Source organism: Cryptotermes secundus, unplaced genomic scaffold, assembly GCF_002891405.2.
Source record: "Cryptotermes secundus unplaced genomic scaffold, Csec_1.0 scaffold382, whole genome shotgun sequence".
NCBI classification, from domain to species: domain Eukaryota; kingdom Metazoa; phylum Arthropoda; class Insecta; order Blattodea; family Kalotermitidae; genus Cryptotermes; species Cryptotermes secundus.
Window position 1 is genome coordinate 190,488 of NW_019744111.1, and position 20,328 is coordinate 210,815.

A 20,328-nucleotide genomic window follows, 5' to 3' on the forward strand; every position below is an offset into this window, starting at 1 on the left:
GGGAAAACACTGTTTTCTGTTGTCAAGAATTTGTGTTTACTGGTCCGTTACTTACCAATGTATGTCCTTCTATTATTGCGGGAATGTGTTTACTGGCCCGTTGTCTAGCAGTGGATTTACATTTCACATTACTGTATTCTGGGTTGTGATTCCTATAATCTGGTAGATGTTTACCAGTATTTCAGATGAATGTACCACATGCATGACTAATTCTTGACCCCTTGTAATTACAGTAAAATATTCCTCTGAAAAGTCTGTAAACTACCAGACTGCATGGTGTCACATCCCAGAAGCTGATACTCTGCACAGTGTAAAATTTCTTCATAGTTTGGGGGGTTGTTCCAAACGCAAGGGAAACTCTGAATCATTTTCATTTATTATTCTTTCTCTTTTTTCCTCATCCATAACATTAGGAGTTCTCATGGAAGTAAATATTAAGGCTGTGATCTTTCTGGTTGTGATTCTGTGCAATGTGGGGTAGTTCCCCTTTTAGGCTCAGAGATTCCTGTTCATACCACTCTTCCATCCAATTCTGTCTTCCTTTACAGCCCATGTGGATGTATTTTTTACACTTCCCATCCTCTCCGAGTGTAGTTGCCCTTTACAAGACTCATCCGGGGCCTCATCCCAGACTCAGATGCCCACCCCTGCTCTCCATGGCTTGTTTCTTTCCTCCAACTTCTATATAACTGGTCAATGTCCCTACTAAACTCACTTTTACCCTGAAGATGGAGGCATTATGTTGCTCTGAAATGTTTGTAAAGATCTACCAGACTACACCATGTCACAGCCTAGACAACCACAGACTCATTTATAGCATGTCTTTTACCTCTGTAGTCTTATTGCCTATCAAATTTAACCATTGTCTTGATTCACAATATTATGCACCTCATCAACTGACAGTTTTCATTCTCCTTCATTCAATATTGATTGATTGATTGATTGATTTAACATCCATAACTGTTACATTATGTACAATTGGACAAGTCAGTTTTATAAAAAAATATATGAGATTAAACATCANTTTCTCCTTCATTCAATATCTTCACCAGTTGCAAGGTCCTAGCATATCACTAACTTCTATAGCACCAACAGAGGTCCTAACTGTCCCAAGGTACAAACAGAAACTTGTTTGCTTTGAATGTGAAGGTCAGATGCAGCCCTCTGCCTGCAAACTCTTTGTCTCTCAACAACATGACCAACTGTCATGTTCAGTCCTTTAGATTGCTCAAAGCCCAGTGTGTGTGCTGTCATCATCCCAGTGGGTGTTACATTAACATGGTAAGTGGAATGTGGTGTATGTAATCAGCTTCTAAGTGTGTGGATGTAGTGTGAGCAAATTTGAGAGGCTTAAAATCGTGCTTACTTGAGGTATAAGATTCACCTGTTAGGTTCACTGTAGTGATACCTTGCCACCAGTTACCATCCAGTGTGATCAGCAGCTCTCCATGAAAATTACTGAAATGTGGTGAATTGTCAGCTGATGTGTGTCCTGGAATCTGGAATATACTGTACATTATCCATTATGGTATCTGTCAGTATTGCTCTGCTGTGGATCATTTAGGGTTATAAGATCTTTATAATGTCGGTATGTGTGTGCATACCCCCTTTCATCTTTGTAGCTAGTTGATCAATTTTCAAGAAATTTGTTATAAATATTGTGATATTAGTAGCCACCACAACTTTATACCATTAATTTCCTGAAATCAGTAATAACATTGTTGATAAACAAAATTTTGAGGTAGGATCAATGCTAGTTTTGCGAAATAATATGTGGTAGTTGAACTGTGAGAAATATGCACCTTCTGTTAAAGTATGTTTTATGTGGAATATAAAATAAGAAAATACCAGCTACATGAAATCTACATTTAGCTTTCAGTTTTATGGTGATAACTGATGAACCATTGGAGCAAGGCATGTGGACTTGGTATGAAGCTAGATCATAAACACATCTACAAAATCTGTATATTATTTATAAATCAACACTTATAAAGGTTGGAATGGAGTAAAGCTTTGAATCCATGTCTGACAGTTTTTATGTAGAAAAAAGAATCTGTCTTATATGTATAATGACTCCCAGATATGTGCAGTGTCAGGTTCTCACAACAGTGCTTATTAGGCCTGCAATCTTCTGGCCCAGAAGATGGAAGCATGCGGTTCCTCTGTAATATTGCTGTCTACCCAGAGTACACAGTGTCATATTCCAGAAGATCATAATCTTAAATATTGTTTATTCACCTTCTCAAAGGAAATAATTCTAGTTCGGATGATTGGATTTATTGGCACTTTGGTTACAACCTTTCTTAATCACTCTTACATTACAGCACTATCGCTGATTTACACACTTCCATAACTCACTGTTACACACACACATTAGTCCTCTCCTTGTAATGCAATTAAAACACAGGAACAAGCGCTTCAAATCACTCCAAATATTGCACATGAATAAAGTCTTCTAACCACACACAAGTCTTCACTTGACGAACTTTACATGGCTACCTTCCACTGAGAACTCACTTGAATGGGACTGCATGTAAAACTCTCTCACTGTCACTTAAACACTCAAACACTTAAACACACACTAACATGAAATCTGTTCAGTATTGAATCTTGTTATATGGCCTCCGCACTGACCATACACAGAAAACAGCCTCTATTGTTGCAGAGGAGTGTTTACTGTGATGTTGCATGGCAGCGGTCATGGTGCTGACAGCATAAAGAATGCTGTACTTCTATTGTTGCCTTGTGTGTATTTAGTCGCGAGGTGTTTATTGGTTGGTTACCATGTTACAGTATGTTTCAGGAAGCCAGAGAAATGAAAGTCATCCCTCTACTTAAATTCTGTTTATTTATGACAGTTAAATTTCTGTTGAAGTTTTTAAAGCTGAAACTTGCATAAAGTCAAATACTTAAGATGTAGTTGTACTTTCAGTTCATATCCTCAGCTTCCTATTATGGGTCTCATTTTTTTTAACAATTTGAAGATTTTTATTGTTGTTGCTGATCTTATTGTCCTTGTCATTCTCTTGTTCCAAGATCAGTTAATTCTCGTTTTCCAGATTGGGTTGGCAATTCTTGGTATCATCGTCGTGGTGGCCATTGTGAATGTCTGGCTGCTTATTCCCACATTCTTTGTGGGTGTTACTTTCTACCTGCTCCGCATTGTCTATTTATCCACATCCCGCAGTGTTAAACGGCTTGAGGGACTCAGTAAGTGTCAGTGTACTGACTTATGATGGAATTTTATACATAATATAACTTCATCACCTGGAGCATGCATCCATAGCAGAGTGAAGTGTTCACCTCCAGGCTAAGCTCAGGAAATGGGTATTATGATGATGTAGATTGAATTACAAGTATTACGTTTTTGGACATTATCCATCATCCTGTCTATTGTCTAAAAAAACGTCCTGTTTCTTATTTAAAACACAATGTGACAGGACGATGGATAATGTCCAAAATCATAATACTTGTAGCAATATACCATTGTCACCAACTTTTAGATCTTATTAGATCGGATCAAACTAGAACTTTTGTGTGTAATGACTGTTGTAGCTTGAATTGTACCACCAGATTGACTATTGTAGGTTAGTCAGTTTATTGTGTCATTGAAGTCTATATGTATTTATCATGTTATATGACATACAGTGCCATCATATGATATGTCAGTTGACACCATATGGTTTGAGGTAATGTGATGTCGCATGTCATATGATGTGGTATCATAGCATGTTGTCATATCAGTTGATGTCATGAATGTCATGTCAATTAAGAGTAAGTTTTAGATGTTAGGTTCCATTTATGACACACATTTCACTAAGTAAAAGTTCTATAATCTGTACTTGAAATCTTATTTAGGTCAGTTGATTTATGACTTAATTGTTGCTGTGTTGCAGCCCGAAGTCCCGTGTTTCAGCATCTCAATGCCTCTCTTCAGGGTCTGACAACCATTAGAGCATTTAAAGCACAAGCTGTACTCGAGAAGGAGTTTGATAATCATCAGGTAAAATGGCTAGTGATAGAGAACATTTAAGCACCTACTGAAAACTTAGTTTACTAAGAAATATACATTGTGTTATATTTTAGCATCCTGTTGCACTGATTCACGTCCATGATGTGTATTTTTACCAACTGTCTTACAGTGCACACAATTTCACCTTTCTCTTCACTACATGTTTCGGCACTAATGTGCCATCTTCAGGTGTGGTTTTATTTACGTCAAACCATTGCAATGTATGCCATCATTGAATTGAATTGAATTGAATTGAATTTATTTACATTCTATAAATCCTAAGCAGGTTAGTACCTTTGGATACAGAACATGTCAAAAGGTTACATACATAAGTACAGGCAATTTTAGCTTAAAAATTAATATAACTTAATTTTACATCATTCTCTATTTACATTGAAGTATTCATCCAAAGAGTAGAAGGAATGAGCATGTAGATAATGCTTTAACTCTGATTTAAACTTTTTAGTATCATTGCCCAAGTCTCCTTGTCTCCTTTATAAAATTATTAAAATGTATATGTGTGATGTATAATTATAAAGTTTATATATTAAAACTTTTCAAGATTTATCATCTATACGTCACACTTCAAATTTTGTGAATTACGTCAATCCTCTCCTATGGGAGTACTCTTCCTATATTCTTGTGTGTATTGTGTCCTGTGTTGTGTCCTGCCCTTGTGGCTACGTGCGTTGTATTGCAATACAATGGATCTCATTAAATGCATGGGTGCTTACTGCAGGGCAGGACAGAATATACTGTGAATACGAAACTATGTACACCATGTTTTCTTGTCTTGAAGACTGTCACTGACTGAGTTGTCACTCCTCCTCTTAGAGATGGTGCAGTTGATTTGTTAGATTCTACTCTTGGATGAATCTTAATTTTAAAACAATGTGGATATATTAATATCTGTCACTTCCTAAAACAAAAATATTTTATATTAGTGGGTGATTTCTCTGAGCTCAGTGATATTTAGGAGTAAATTAAGGGTAATTTAAGATAGTTTTAGAAGTATATATTAATTATAGTTGCTGTTAAATATTTCAGGACTTGCATTCTGGGGCATGGTACCTATTCATTGCATCCAGTCGAGCATTTGGTTTCTGGTTGGACATGGTGTGTCTGATATATATAACACTTGTCACCATTAGCTTCTTTGTGATTGGAGGAGGTGAGTTACTTGATGAGTTCTTTGGATATATTTCTTTTGGACAAGAAAAATGTTACTACTAAGGACATAATATGTGAGATATATATTGTAACATGTTTTTTCTCAGAAGACGCCGTTCAGATTGTTAATTGGTTTATTTAACAACCTACAAATCATAACTACAATTAATTATAACACTGTTATGGGTTTACACACTTTACAAACCCTACTCACAAATCTCTTCACATTATCTTCATTATAAAACACGTCCCAGTCTTCTTCCCGTGACTGCTGCTATGTTTCAACTGACTTATGACGTCTTCACGTTCACAATTCACTCAACACAGCTGAACCTGGTGACTGATGGACTTCAACTGTCTTCAGCGGCTGCTACATTTTAGCTCTCCGCTTATGCATTCCAGTCTCCCTTATAAACCCTCAGTCGGACAGCGGAAACCCCACCTCGCTTCACTGTTGCATAAACGCCGTGTTTACAGGCGCTGCTGGACAATGCTGCCGAAAGTTGTTTATTGCCGTGTAGCAACCAGCGTACTTCGGCTTGGCTCGGCTTGGCATGGCATGAACAAACACGGCTTTCCTTACCATTGCTTAACCACTTTTCCACTGTTGCGTAACCTGGCAACCAACCATTTATCCAGCATCTGTCTTTGTGGTAACTCGTTCCACCTCCCATTGCCCAGCAACAGTTAGACATGTCACATTATTAACCACAAGCCAATCAGATGAACTCAGTGTAATTGCTTTGAAACTGCAAGAATTGAAGCGATTGACTTGCTATTAATCACTCAGGTCAGCATTTCTTTCAATAGATAACATCAGGTGTCAATGTTAGATTAAAGAATAGGCTTTCACATCACCTGTACCTGTGGTCAGAATCATTTGAGGAAGTGTTGATTGCTTTATGAAACTGCATTTACCTTTCTTTCTGTCTTTCTTTGTTTCATTTTCCCATAAATCAATCCCATAAACCTACAAGCAGAATTGTTTCTCTTGGCTAGTTCTGTGGTGTAATTTGGCAGTCAAGATGTTAATTTTGAATATGCCATAATTTAGGCAAGTGGCTTGTGTCAGTGGCTCCTGGGGCTGTCCATCTGTGTGATGTATTTATGATGACCAGACACTTGACTTATATCCCCAAATTTTAATAACTCCATAGTAGAGGATCTTAATAGAACAGTGAACAGTTACTGGGTATTCAGGAAGTTCCTTGTCTTGTGGATCCTTAAGGGGCATGATTAAACTCACCACTGAATTCTGCTCTGGACTATTTGAACCCAATTAGAACCTTCTTCAACGGTTTAATATTTTCTTCCTTTCCATGTACTAATCTCCTAAATCTCCCATGATTTCACTAATCTCCTAAATCTCCCATGATTTGGTCATCCAATAAACATTTGATAAATGTTTCATTTTTCACCAGTGTTTAAAGTGTTCTGCCTGTTTGACCATTCTGGTTTAATCTAAGCAATATGAGGTGAAGGACACTAATTATGAAATTGCACATATAAATTTTCTTCACTCCTTACTTTATATCTCTGGAAGTACAAATGAAAGAAGTAAAGAGAAAGAAAGAAATGAACAAACAAACAAACAATGAAAGAACAAAGGAAGGAAAGAGAGGAGGAGGAGGAGGAGGAGGAGGAGGAGGAAATAACTCTCTTTAGCACTATGTTCTGAAACTCCTCTTTTCTCTCTACTTCAATGAAAGTGAGCATCTTAATTCTCATACCTGTTGTAAGATGCAGAATAAATTATACAGTATATCCCCATATGTATACATGGCATAGTGCTTAATCAATTAAGCACATGGACAGCTTTTAAGTATTTTTACTCCTGATTATTCATGCATGAATTATCTGATTTGCAGCTTATCTGTGCACCTTTATAGGTGCATTCAAAACCCTGCAGAGTACCATTTAGTTCACTCATTTCTTCATCTGTACACACACATACATACATGCACACGCACACATGCGCGTGCGCATGGGCACGGGCACACTCAAAACTTTGAGAAATGGTGGATGGGTTGTCAGATTTGATATTGGACAATTTTGTGAAGAACTGTCGTGCCATTTAAGTTTTCACTTTAATTGGACAATTTTAACAACCACCTTACATGAAGATCTACAAGCTTATTTGCATGTATCTTGAGCACTACTCACAAAATATTTATTGGAACAAGAAATGTTTCTATTAAAAGTTGTAAAGAAAAGTGATAACACTCATTTTGTGTTGAATATATGTTTTCTGTAAAACTGTTGTGGTTCTTCAGATAACAAATTGAATGCTGTAGATACCTTACTGAATTTCTATATTGATCTCCTAATCATACCTGGAACTTGGATTGACAATGTTTTTTTTGATTATTTGTATTTCATTTTTACTTCACTAGCATGGATCGTTTGTGCATAAAAATCAAACTCCATGGCCTGTAGTCTGCAAGCGAACTATACTGACCGAGCAACCCCTGCTTGTCGGTAAAGTTAGTGCCAACTTTTGTGGATAGAGGGTGTTAACGAGGTCAGCGCAATGGATCCCTATTGCCATTAATCTCAGGTTTCTGTACCAGAACCACTATTTCCTTGAAATAGTTCCTTAATTATCCTCATGAGGCTGAGTGAACCCTGTTCTAGACCCCCTACTTCTCAGAAAATGTGGTAGCGCCAGGAATCGAACCCGGGACCTCTGGATCTGTAAGCAGGAACTCTAACCACTAGACCACAGAGGTGGTCATCGTTTGTTTATACTATAATATAATGTTTACTTGGTTTTGAAAAAAAAAATCGACTGTTCTGAGTCAAATGATGGTATGCTTTTTTGGCTCTGAGTTTCATCATGGGAATAATTTTTAGTAATTTTTCTCGTTTTCCATATTATCACATGATATGTTGGTAAAACTTGTATATATTTTTGCTTATGCTAACTGCAGAAAACACTGGAGGCAATGTAGGTCTGGCTATAACGCAGGCCATTGGTCTCACTGGGATGCTGCAGTGGGGCATGCGTCAGTCGACAGAATTAGAGAATCAGATGACATCAGTGGAGAGGGTTATGGAGTTTACTCATGTTGAGCAGGAACCTCCTCTGACTTCACCTCAAGGTAAAACTAAAATTACTAACAGTGTCTTCCACCAATTCTACATTTTCTGACATTTTTTTAAGTTACTAATCATCAAAGATCCCACCATTACATTGCTGAAAAAGTGGTCTGTCTCATCACTTTGCTGTATAATACATCAAGATACAAGATGGCCATCTACACAACAGTATGTTAATAAATTATTAAGGAATTAACAGAGGTCAGTCACTTACCTCACTCAATTATACAAGCCAAGGTCATACACAAAACAGCAGCCAACCTTATTTTCAGTGTTCATGATTTTAAAATTTTAATACTTCATTTTATGACATTTTCTTTGTGGAAAATTTAGTTTTAATAATTTGCTATCCAGTGGTTATATAATTTATTTATGAACCACCTGATGATCATCTGTATGACTGAAACATCTAGTGGTAAAGAATAAAAACAGTAAAAACTAATGTTGACACTTCTATTAATTTTTATTCAATTTTATTGCCATTTTTGATAAATTGTTGTATAGATGACCTCTTTGTACCTTGTTTGCATAATGCAGTAGGATGCATTAAATACAAACATGCGAAATTTCCCCCAAATTTATATCCTTTCAACCTCTTGACCAATACTGGCAAACTATTTGAGAAGCTAATTCTAAGAACAATCTGAAGTCACATTGAGGAAAGGAGTACGCTAAATGCTAGTCAGTTTGGCTTTTGAGAAGATCACAGCGCAACATGTCAGTGCATGCTGATCACATCACCCTAAATTTGAACAGTAATGTGTCAGCGGCAGCTTTGTTCTTGGACATCAAGAAAGCCTTTGACAAAATGTGATACTCTGGCCTACTATATAAATTATCAGAATTAGCCTTTTTGACAAGTCGCATTAAGCCAATTGTTTGTTTTCTCACTAACAGAAAATTTAAGTCTTGGTAGAAGGCAAATTTTCTACACCAAGAAATGTAGCAGCAGGGGTGCCTCAAAGTTCCATCCTTGCCCCATTATTGTAATGATGCTACTGAAGCACTTAGAACTCATCTTGCCTTGTTTGCAGATGATACCTGTATTTATGGGACAGAGAAAAATGAATGTCATGTTCTCTGTAAGTTGCAGTGTTGCCTCACTGCAGTGAAGTCATGGTTTGAGCAATGGAACATAAAGATTAGTGAAAGTTAAACTGAGGCGATCTGTTTCTCCAGAAGACTTGAGAGTCCCTGAGGACATGCTACAGCTAAATGTAGAGGACATTCCCTTTGTAAATAACGTAACATATCTGGGTGTCACCTTTGATAGGATAATGACTTGCAGATTCCATATAGAAAGGACTGTAACCATGGCTTTGCATATGTACATAAGAATTTATTCCCTGTTAGGAAGTGAGCATTTAAATGCAAATGTTAAACTTACATTTTACAAAGTCCCAATTAGGTCAGTAATGAATTATGCCTGTCCCACCTGGAAGTATATGACAGTTGGTCACCACTTGAAACTGCAACGCCTGCAGAACAGAATACTCCACACTATTTGAAAATTTGACAGATGCACACTGGTCTGCTAAATGCTCGTGGCTTTCAAAATTCCTTATGTGTAAGACTATATATCTAAATTATTCAGGATGCAGGTAGAAGTAATCCTAAACCATCGACATTCAGTTTTATATGGTGCTGGACAAGGAGAAGCCATGCATATGAAAAGAGGCTTAAACTTGGTGGCAGTCCAGTCTATGACCATTCAGCTGACTAGCTCATTTCCAGAGTGGTTAAATGAGTTAGGGCATAACCTACTGCACAAGTCTGCATTGACAGAAACCCTCTGCATGTAGCAAAATGCCCATAGGAACCTAAAACAACTGTACAACAAAAGTAGCACCTTCATATAAAGATTGACCCTCACCTTATGCAAAAAAAGAGGCCTCATTTCTCAAACACGTGTATGTCTATGAGAAAAAAAATTGGTCAAAAGTCTTGATGAAACCTGAAGGCAAGAATGACTGTGCTAGTGAGGGCCAGCAGCAATTGAACTGAACTGAACTGAACTGAACTGAACTGAACTGAACTGAACTGAACTGAACTGAACTGAACTGAACTGAACTGAACTGAACTGAACTGAACTGAACTGAACTGAACTGAACTGAACTGAACTGAACTGAACTGAACTGAACTGAACTGAACTGAACTGAACTGAACTGAACTGAACTGAACTGAACTGAACTGAACTGAACTGAACTGAACTGAACTGAACTGAACTGAACTGAACTGAACTGAACTGAACTGAACTGAACTGAACTGAACTGAACTGAACTGAACTGAACTGAACTGAACTGAACTGAACTGAACTGAACTGAACTGAACTGAACTGAACTGAACTGAACTGAACTGAACTGAACTGAACTGAACTGAACTGAACTGAACTGAACTGAACTGAACTGAACTGAACTGAACTGAACTGAACTGAACTGAACTGAACTGAACTGAACTGAACTGAACTGAACTGAACTGAACTGAACTGAACTGAACTGAACTGAACTGAACTGAACTGAACTGAACTGAACTGAACTGAACTGAACTGAACTGAACTGAACTGAACTGAACTGAACTGAACTGAACTGAACTGAACTGAACTGAACTGAACTGAACTGAACTGAACTGAACTGAACTGAACTGAACTGAACTGAACTGAACTGAACTGAACTGAACTGAACTGAACTGAACTGAACTGAACTGAACTGAACTGAACTGAACTGAACTGAACTGAACTGAACTGAACTGAACTGAACTGAACTGAACTGAACTGAACTGAACTGAACTGAACTGAACTGAACTGAACTGAACTGAACTGAACTGAACTGAACTGAACTGAACTGAACTGAACTGAACTGAACTGAACTGAACTGAACTGAACTGAACAGAACAAATTTTGTTAGTTGAGAGTTGAATGTATAAGGGGTGGACCTTCTTGGTCCCTGCACCACGACCACAGTGATCTATTAGTTGCAGCCTTGAATTAGCTGTTAGATGTGAGATGGTAAGTCAGCCTGCAAAGCAATAAGCATGAGAGTAAAAGAATCTCTATTGTTAGGAACCATAACCGAGCAACAAATAGCAAAGACTATAACAGACTGAGACAACACATGCTGTAGTGACTTGTAAATTGTGTAGATTAGTGATAGTGTTGTAAGTTTGCAGTTATGAGGTATAGGTGTTCAGTAAACCTAATTACCAACCCAAACCCCATTTCTAGTCACTGACACATGGCAAAGTATTAGAACTTTGTGAATTATCCTACTTGTACGTGTACTTGTCACTGCCTACATTTTATATTGGGAATTTTGTAATATGTAAGAATGTTCTGTGTTTCCATCACACATGTATTTATAGCTGGTTGGCAGTGATTGTTATATCACAATATAAGTAACCATATATTTTGTGAGCATGCCAATGATAATGGAAAATCTTCATCTTGATTTTGTCAACGTGGGGTATAGCAGTCAAAGTCATGTGGTGTTTTGTTCTTTGTAATTGTTCTTTGACACTGTAAGTCCAATTTCAGTATATTTTTCTTATAGAATTAATTTAGATAATCTTTCTAATTCGTTTAGTATTTACTCAGTTTTATCTTCAATTTGCTGCTAAATGGGTGGTACAGTAATCTGTGTCAGGAAGTAATCAACTCTGTACCTCTTCTTTCTCTCTGATATTCAGACAAGAAGCCACCAAAATCATGGCCATCAGAAGGAGTAATCAAGTTTGACAGATTATATCTAAGGTACTCACCAGCAGAAGAACCTGTCCTGAAGAACCTCAACTTCACAATACAGGCAAAACAAAAGGTGAGAGACATGTGGTCCTCTAACTGTTGGGACACTTTGTGGTTTATTACTGTATTTATTCAGGGAGATGTTACCCTTCCGTAAATTTTATAATGTTGTTTTATGAAATTATTTTGTCGTTTATTTTCTGTTATTTTGAAACAAAGACTGGCTCACAGTGGAGTCATATAATAAGTTATTGTGATGCTGGTGATGAATGTAATGTTTAGTATTGGGAAATGTCTTTATCAGCTGGACACCTGTCATCTGCTCAAATGAACAGTGTGGTTCTGTCACCAGAGTGTTGATTGATGTGCTCATTTTAGCTGTTCTTTACAAAGTAAAAAGCAGAGGAACACCTTATGTGGACGTCATCTTTGTCCATCCAAGGACAGTATCACAACCTAAACTGTGGGACAGATTTAAATTTGATAAAGAATGCTTTCATGAAGAGTAATTCCAACTTTCAGCCATATTAATCCTTAATAGAGCTTAGTGTGCATGAGACCACAACTGGACTTTTCCATGTATCTCATAAATTGTGGGTTATGAGCTTTCAGTGGGTTGTTGCCTACCCTAAGGGGGCATGCTGAGTTCTCAAGAATTATTTAAAATTTAGTTGTATCCACTCAGAGTTTTGTAAGTTAATTTAGATGCTTACAGGAAATGTAGCTGGCAAAATATTTTGCAAATACTGACATGAATGTACAGGAACATTTTGTAGCTTATTATGGATATAGCGAGGATATAGAGAACTGCACTTTTTGCTGAATGGCTGAGATAGAGGAAGGGGCTGTCAAGTAGATTTATATATCACTTTAGGGAACACAGTATCACAGAGATTGAGAACTCCTGCCAAGAACCGTGTCACAGGTTTCACTAAATGTTTTGGAAATTCCATTTTTTGACAATTTTGATCTGTAATGAAGCATAGTTTACATAAAGCCATAAATATACATTTCCATTTATTCCATAAACTGTTTTACAGATTTTGTTGGTATTTGGTATGTGAGAGTGTCACTAATTTGCATTTCATTATTTCCACTTTAAGTAAGCTTATTAAGCGTTAAGAAATGCCATTGGTAATTGCATGTACTACACTATGGAGTACATGCTCTACATTCTTGTTCATTATGTGAAAGGTGGACAATTGTATGTTATTCTAATGTAAAGAAGTTTGGTGTTCATTTTCACTTTTCTCCTTTTTCTGCTCCTTGCTGAAGGTGGAGTACCTCTGCTTTGGTGGCAGCAGTGGGAGCAATTAGGGTGGTGGTTATGGTGGTGGTTGGGGTGACATTAGTGTTATTTCTGTCTCTCCAACAATTAGGGGATTGGACTTCAGTTATAGAAAGAACTCTGGATGATAATGGGTAAGTTCTGTTTATCTTTGGACAGCATGTGTTATTACTATGTTGCATTTCAGGTAGGCATTGTGGGCCGAACAGGTGCAGGGAAGTCATCACTAATTGCAGCTCTGTTCCGATTAGCACCTCTTGAAGGATCTATCTACATTGATGGCATTGATACGCTCACTGTTGGTCTTCATGAACTACGAAATAAGCTGTCCATCATACCACAGGAGCCTGTTCTTTTCTCAGGAACATTGCGCAAGAACCTGGATCCATTTGATGAATACTCAGATTCTATCCTGTGGAGGGCTTTGGAAGAGGTCTGTATTCTGAACAGACTCAAATAGAGTAAAATCTTGTGTTGTAAGGGCTGTACAGAAAAGAAAATCCTGGTTCATGATAAGTACATTTATATCAGGTGGCACAAAAGAAATTGTATGTTTAAAAACTGGCTAAAGTAAATGGCTCTATGGATTTGAATGAAACTCTGTCTGTGTTGTGTAGGACATACCTATGTATGTGTACAAAAAGATTTATTCAGTTTGATTCGTTATACAAAAATATATTTCCCATTTTGAATGCCAGAAATATTTTTATGTATATAATTGAGCCCACAGCCTTACAAAATTACCAGTACTGAATATGACCCTGTTTTCTTGGGGGTATGGCATGAATCTATGCAGTGGCTGATCAGATGTTATCTTGTTATACAAGAGGTCACACATTTTCAGTTCTCTGTTGCAGTAGTTCCAGATCCTAAAATGATTCTGCCTGATTCTTATATACCAACTGCTTAATTTATTTCCAAACGTGGAATGTAATGTATTTAAATTGGGGAAATGTGGTAGCCATTATGTGGATATGAAAAATTTAATTGTTACTTCATCTGGCACTTTTAAAGAGTGGGCATTGTAACCATAAAAATACCTTCTTCTACCCTGAAGACTGTGAAACAAGATCCCTCTGAAGCACTGGTATTTCTCTACCAAACTAGATGGTTTAACGTATTTTTATTTCCAATATTTGCAGCAATTGAAGTTATGTTATGATGATGGTTTTGTGACAGGTGGAATTGAAAGATGTTGTAAATGATCTGTCTGCCGGGCTGAACTCAAAAGTTATGGAAGGAGGTAGCAATTTCAGCGTAGGGCAGCGCCAGTTGGTATGCCTTGCTCGGGCCATCATACGTAATAACACCATCTTGGTACTTGATGAAGCAACTGCCAATGTTGATCCTCAGTAAGTGTAAGCTTTCGTCATAACATTTAAAATATTTTGTTATGATCATAATGACCACAAATCCTTTATTGTGTGTGAAACTATTACATTTTATTGATTGTTTTAATATAAGATCTGTGTTTTATATACAGTCATTATTGCACTTTTAATGGAAATTTTTAAAATAATTTGCAGTAAAATTCTAGACAAATTTGGAGTTTATATTTCATATTATGTATGCATGTATATAGTTTTTTACTTGTATATTCAAATGTTGAATGTTTCTTCCATTTTGTCTTATAAATAATTATCACATCAGTAACAAGGATTAAACCTCTTAATTTGTTGTTGTTGTTTCAAGCTCATTAGTTCATTTAAATGGTGGATCATATCATCCACCAATAAGTGTAATAGATTTGTAATGCTTAGTGGCTTTTAGGACGTCCTCAAGGAATTGTTAAGTGGGATTTTTATGGGTTATTATATGATATTTGCACAAAGGGCAAAGATATGAAAGCAAGGGGTGTGTCTCTCTAATGCAATGGCTCTAAAGCAAATAGTTTCCCCTGGCCACATTGAAAAGTTAGAAACATGTTCTGTGGCCACATACCTTAAAACATAACTTTTTGCATATGAAACAAATCCTGTAAAGAAGATTGTAAGTAATTTACCATTTAAAGCGAAGCTTGAGGAAAAAATGATTACCTTAATTAACAGTAGCTTTCTAAATATGCTCACTGGCTGTTCTTTCACAACTATCCAAAGAACTGCATGAAGTTTTTCATTCATAAATTTGTTGCTGTACCTTTAAAGAATTAAGGTGAAAGGTTGAAGTCATGTCACACAGATCCACAGTATCTGCACAAAAGTAGTCAAGGATTTTATGAAGGTAGAAGAAAATCTGTCTCAAGACTTGGAATAATTTTCTGACAAAAGAACTTACTTATTGTAAGATTTGAGGCTTTCATGGCGGTGACTATGAAGAAAGCAGTCTTCTGGGATTTGGCACCATGTATATGTGGTGTTAACTGACGTTTTGGAAGAACGTATCGCCTCCATCTTCAGGGTAAAAGGAAAAATATAAGAAATCCGCAAGCGAAGAGACCATGAGAACCAGTAAAAGCAGCTTTTACCGGTTCTCACGGTCTCTTCGCTTGCAGATTTCTTATATTTTTCCTTCTACCCTGAAGATGGAGGCGATACGTTCCTCTGAAACATCAGTTAACACCACATATACACGGTGCCAAATCCCAGAAGACTGCTTTCTTCAACTTACTTATTGATTAAGAAAATATCTGGTGACTACATTTGGGAAGTGCTGCTCTAGGGAATCTGTATGTTTTTTTCTCTTCATACTGACCCATATTCCATTTTTTTTATCATTTCCTGTGACTATTTCTTGGTACTTTGTGATACGCTTTATCATCTGCAAAAGTTATATGAAGGTTGAACGTGCCGAGAGAAATGTGTGAGAAGTGGTTATGAACAGATGTTAAATATCTGTCATAAAATACTTTTGTTAACATAAATGGTTTTCTTCCAGTTTTCAATGAGATTGTTTCTAGTTGATTGTTTAATGACTCTGTCATTATCAAGACTACAGCCGATGAGGTCACTGGATTTTTTCAATTGACCTAATCCTTCCAGCCACACTATGGCCCTGGGGTCGACTCAGCCTCTAACAGAAATGAGTGCCAGGAATTAATTAAATAATTTTCCTGGGGAGTAAAGCGCAGCCGGCGTGTAAGGCTGACAACCTTACCGCCATCTTTCAGCTGATTGTCTAGATAATGTGGGAGCCTCAACGTTTCACAACCCTATGGGCCTTCATTGCCTGTTACAGGGATAGCTTTACTTTTACTTTTTTTTTACTTTTACAGTGTTAGATGATGGTGTGATAAATTTGAAAGGATTTTGAGGAAAGCAATTGTGGCATTTACCTGAAGGGATGGAGGAAAACCATAAAAACCTAGGATAACTACTGTCCTAGCTAAAATTCAAACTGAGCACTTCTCAAATATAAACCTTGAGTGTCACCACTAGATCAGCCTGTTCAGAGAAACAGGTACAGCTCTTAGAAATGAACTGGATAATTTACGTGTAAGCTAACATATCCAGTCACTTCCTGTTGTTCAACAGATAATGGAACTTGTGAATAATTCTTTTGTTTGTAGGACTGATACTCTGATACAACAGACCATACGAAAGAAATTTGTCAACTGCACAGTGTTGACAATAGCTCATCGACTTAACACTGTGATGGACAGTGATAGAGTCCTTGTCATGGATGCTGGGACCATGGTGGTGGGTTTGTGGTTCAACAGATGATTCATTTGCTAAGTAAACTGATACATCCTCGATTTCATATGCACAGTACATAATTTGTAAAATAATATTTTTGGTTTTTATATGCAGAATGACAGGAAATAATAATATTTTTAAGAAACTTTGAAAACATTGGCTTGCATTACAGGTAGTGTCAATTTCAAGATTTTATTTACCCAGATTTCATGTTTTGTAACTCAGCTGTCCATTGCATTTGCAGTAGACTCTTGCTTATCCCAAAGAAGTTTATTTATCTGATGTGTGTATTATCTTCAGGACTTTTAGAATCCCTGTAATTATTTACTGTGGGCTTCATAATGATTTCAATGTTTCCCATTTTATCTGTGTCAGTAATATGCATCAGTGATGATTTACAGTGATTGCAATACATCTTCTCACCCTGCTGCAGCTTTTTACTATTTTGTGCTTTTTGCCCCAGGTTTCTATCACTAAACAAAGGTTGTTTTCATCTATTAGAGAGATATCATTTTACATTAATAATTAAAATCAACATCTCTCCTTCGTGCTTTACAAATGCATTCTGTTGTAATCCAGAATGGAGGACTCATAGATGTATCAATATATTTGTTCTAAATTGGCACAAACTCGATATTTCTAAGCCATAATTATAATGTACTGTAAAGCCCAATGCCTTGCATGTGATTATGTGAGATAGTTTACTGAATGTTGCTGAGAGAATGCTGATTATAGCAGCTGCCCCAAGTAGTAGACAACAGAGTTCTTAGACAATGGAGTAGATAAGTTACCTACAATCTACATTGTATATTGCTGTAGGATATTTCCATTTATGATTAGTAATGTGTAATCTAGCCTGAGTGAGGTTTATCATGGTATTCCTCAGTCTCTCTATGCAAATGCCAGAATGGTATGTTAATTAGGCCACAATCACTTCTTCCAGATCCTTTCTAACCAATCTGTGACACACACACACATATATATAGTCTGATTACTGACAGCATTGTAATGTATCCAGAACCAGCCAGCCTTATCACTCAGTCACTTATGTCATGAGTATGCACCTTGAAACACCCATTCATTTTCCTCTTAAACTATGATTTATATATTTACCATGAAGAGTCTGCTTTGCTTGCTGCATGTTTCATGTAGATTTCTTCCTTGTCTGTGATTTATATATTTACCATGAAGAGTCTGCTTTGCTTGCTGCATGTTTCATGTAGATTTCTTCCTTGTTTTACCCTTCAACCCTGAATCTTTCTCCAAAATGTCGGTTGACTTTCAACATACTACATGGCTTTGTGTCCCAGAAGACAGATCTCTCCATAACCACTGCTGTGAGAATTCCTATTTACATATCTTATTCCCACTTTTCTTCTGTGTTGTACATTGTCTTGTACTCTACCTCTCTGCACTAAGTACATTTGCTGATTATTATCCTTCATATTGTATTTATTTTACACTCAAGTCCATTGAAGTACTAGATATCCTGTGGTTAAGTTCTTCAATATTTCAATCAGTGTGACATATTATCTTGCAGTTTTTCTGAACTAACAGAAAGAAGCATAAAGACTGTCTTGTTGAATGTAATGTCATATATGCCAGTAAAATTACACTGACATTTTAGAAGAACATGATGGTTCCATCATCAGCAGCATTGCTGCTTACTTGTTTGGCTTACTCTGTAATCTGAAGATGGAGTTAGTACATTCCTTCAAAATATACATGAATTTCTGCCAGACTACATGATGTCACATCCCAGAAAATACTATGCCTTGTGTTCACTGCTTTGAAAACCAAAAATGTAACAAGCAAGTAAGCATCTTTGACAGAATTGCCTCGTTTGACAATCGTATGTCATGAATGGTAAAACCTTTTCTGGACTTTCTTGCTTATGTTTCGTGCCTTATTTTAAAAAAAGCTCAAATTTCAGTTGCCATTATTATTACTAGAACTTCATTCAATATATTTATATAGTATCTTATCTTTCATAATGTGAAGTGTAACTTTATATAAATTTTCAGGAATTTGATCACCCACATGTGTTACTTCTGAACAAGAATGGCTTTCTGTTCAACATGGTTCAGCAGACAGGAAAAGGAATGATAGAGACTCTCACTAAAAAGGCAAAGATGGTAAGAAAAGGTGAAATTATTCAAAGAATATATCATTTTTTTTTCATCATGGCATATTCATAAAATGAACCTTCAGGTTCCATAAAATGCTTGGAAATTCTTGAGTACTGCAGAATTGGCAGCTCCTCCAGAAGGGCTAAGCTCCATGAGGAAGTAAGTAATTAAGTAACGGCATATTCATAAAGAGTACTATGATTAATGCTTTGTTTGGAGCATGCTCACTTGTTCACCTTTGCCTTTAATGTAACTAAAACTGTTCACAGTCTCTCTTAAATTTAAAATAACATTGAAATCACATTAATTTCTACAATATTTGCCTTACTTGGCCATCTTCAGGCAAATGTTCACTTTTTGAAAACCGTCGCACTGCATTAGATCTTAAGTCAGTATATTTCCATGCTATTGCATATCATTGTTCACAATAAAATGTGTTCATTTGAAATTAAAATTCTATCTGCGGTATTTTCCTTTTGCATTGTCCATATATTGACTTAAGATCTAGTACAGCATGACAGTTCTCATGCAGTGAACAATTGCCTGAAGATCGTCAATCAAGGCCAAAACATGTATCAATTTATGTTATTTTAATGTTATTTTAAATTGAAGAGCAATTGTGAACAGTTTCAAGTTGCATTGAAGTCAGAGGTGAATGAGTGAGTGATACATCAATGCAACAGGATACACAAATGTAATATTATTGGAACACATTGTTTGATAACTCAGGTTTCAAATATTTAGTGAATTTATTAGAGTTGTGATTCCGAGTAGGGAATGGTTAACATTAATTCATGGTTTCTCAAATTGTGAGCCTTTACCATCTCTTGCTAATGGGTTACTACCCATTAGGAATTTATATTTTACAGGTTCCAATCTCCCTTGGGATGCTGGTTATACTAAGAAGTTTGTTATGTTTTTTCTCAGTTCCTCCAGGCAAATACCAGTGTAATACTATGATTAGGCCACAGCTGCTACCTTCCAAATTCTTTCTAATTCATCACTCACCAGTCATGTTACCATTTGATGCTATATATTCTAGATATTGACAACATAATTCTCCCCTCCAACAGGCAGATATTGATATGAGTACATGTATTTCTTAATGATTCTATTTTGTTATATGCAACATCATTTTGCACAGTGGCCTGCTGTAGAAAGAATTCATAAAATTGGACTTTTGTCATGTAAATTAGGGTAGTCTTCATGAGTGTATGGGAGACTATTGTTGATTGTTGAATATACAAGCGTGGAAATGCACA

General features: G+C 36.6%; 1 protein-coding gene across 2 annotated transcripts in view; it reads left to right on the forward strand.

Moving 5' to 3' along the window:
• The window catches only part of LOC111874450 (probable multidrug resistance-associated protein lethal(2)03659), a 108,779-nt gene that overhangs the window by 85,769 nt on the left and 2,682 nt on the right, over window positions 1-20,328 (forward strand). For both annotated transcript variants that reach the window (XM_023869965.2, XM_033755454.1), the window contains exons 17-25: window positions 3,060-3,210; window positions 3,897-4,003; window positions 5,060-5,183; window positions 8,113-8,283; window positions 11,963-12,090; window positions 13,493-13,738; window positions 14,485-14,657; window positions 16,811-16,940; window positions 18,962-19,072. In XM_023869965.2, coding sequence (XP_023725733.1) covers window positions 3,060-3,210; window positions 3,897-4,003; window positions 5,060-5,183; window positions 8,113-8,283; window positions 11,963-12,090; window positions 13,493-13,738; window positions 14,485-14,657; window positions 16,811-16,940; window positions 18,962-19,072 — 1,341 coding nt within the window. The remainder of the gene's footprint in view (window positions 1-3,059; window positions 3,211-3,896; window positions 4,004-5,059; window positions 5,184-8,112; window positions 8,284-11,962; window positions 12,091-13,492; window positions 13,739-14,484; window positions 14,658-16,810; window positions 16,941-18,961; window positions 19,073-20,328) is intronic.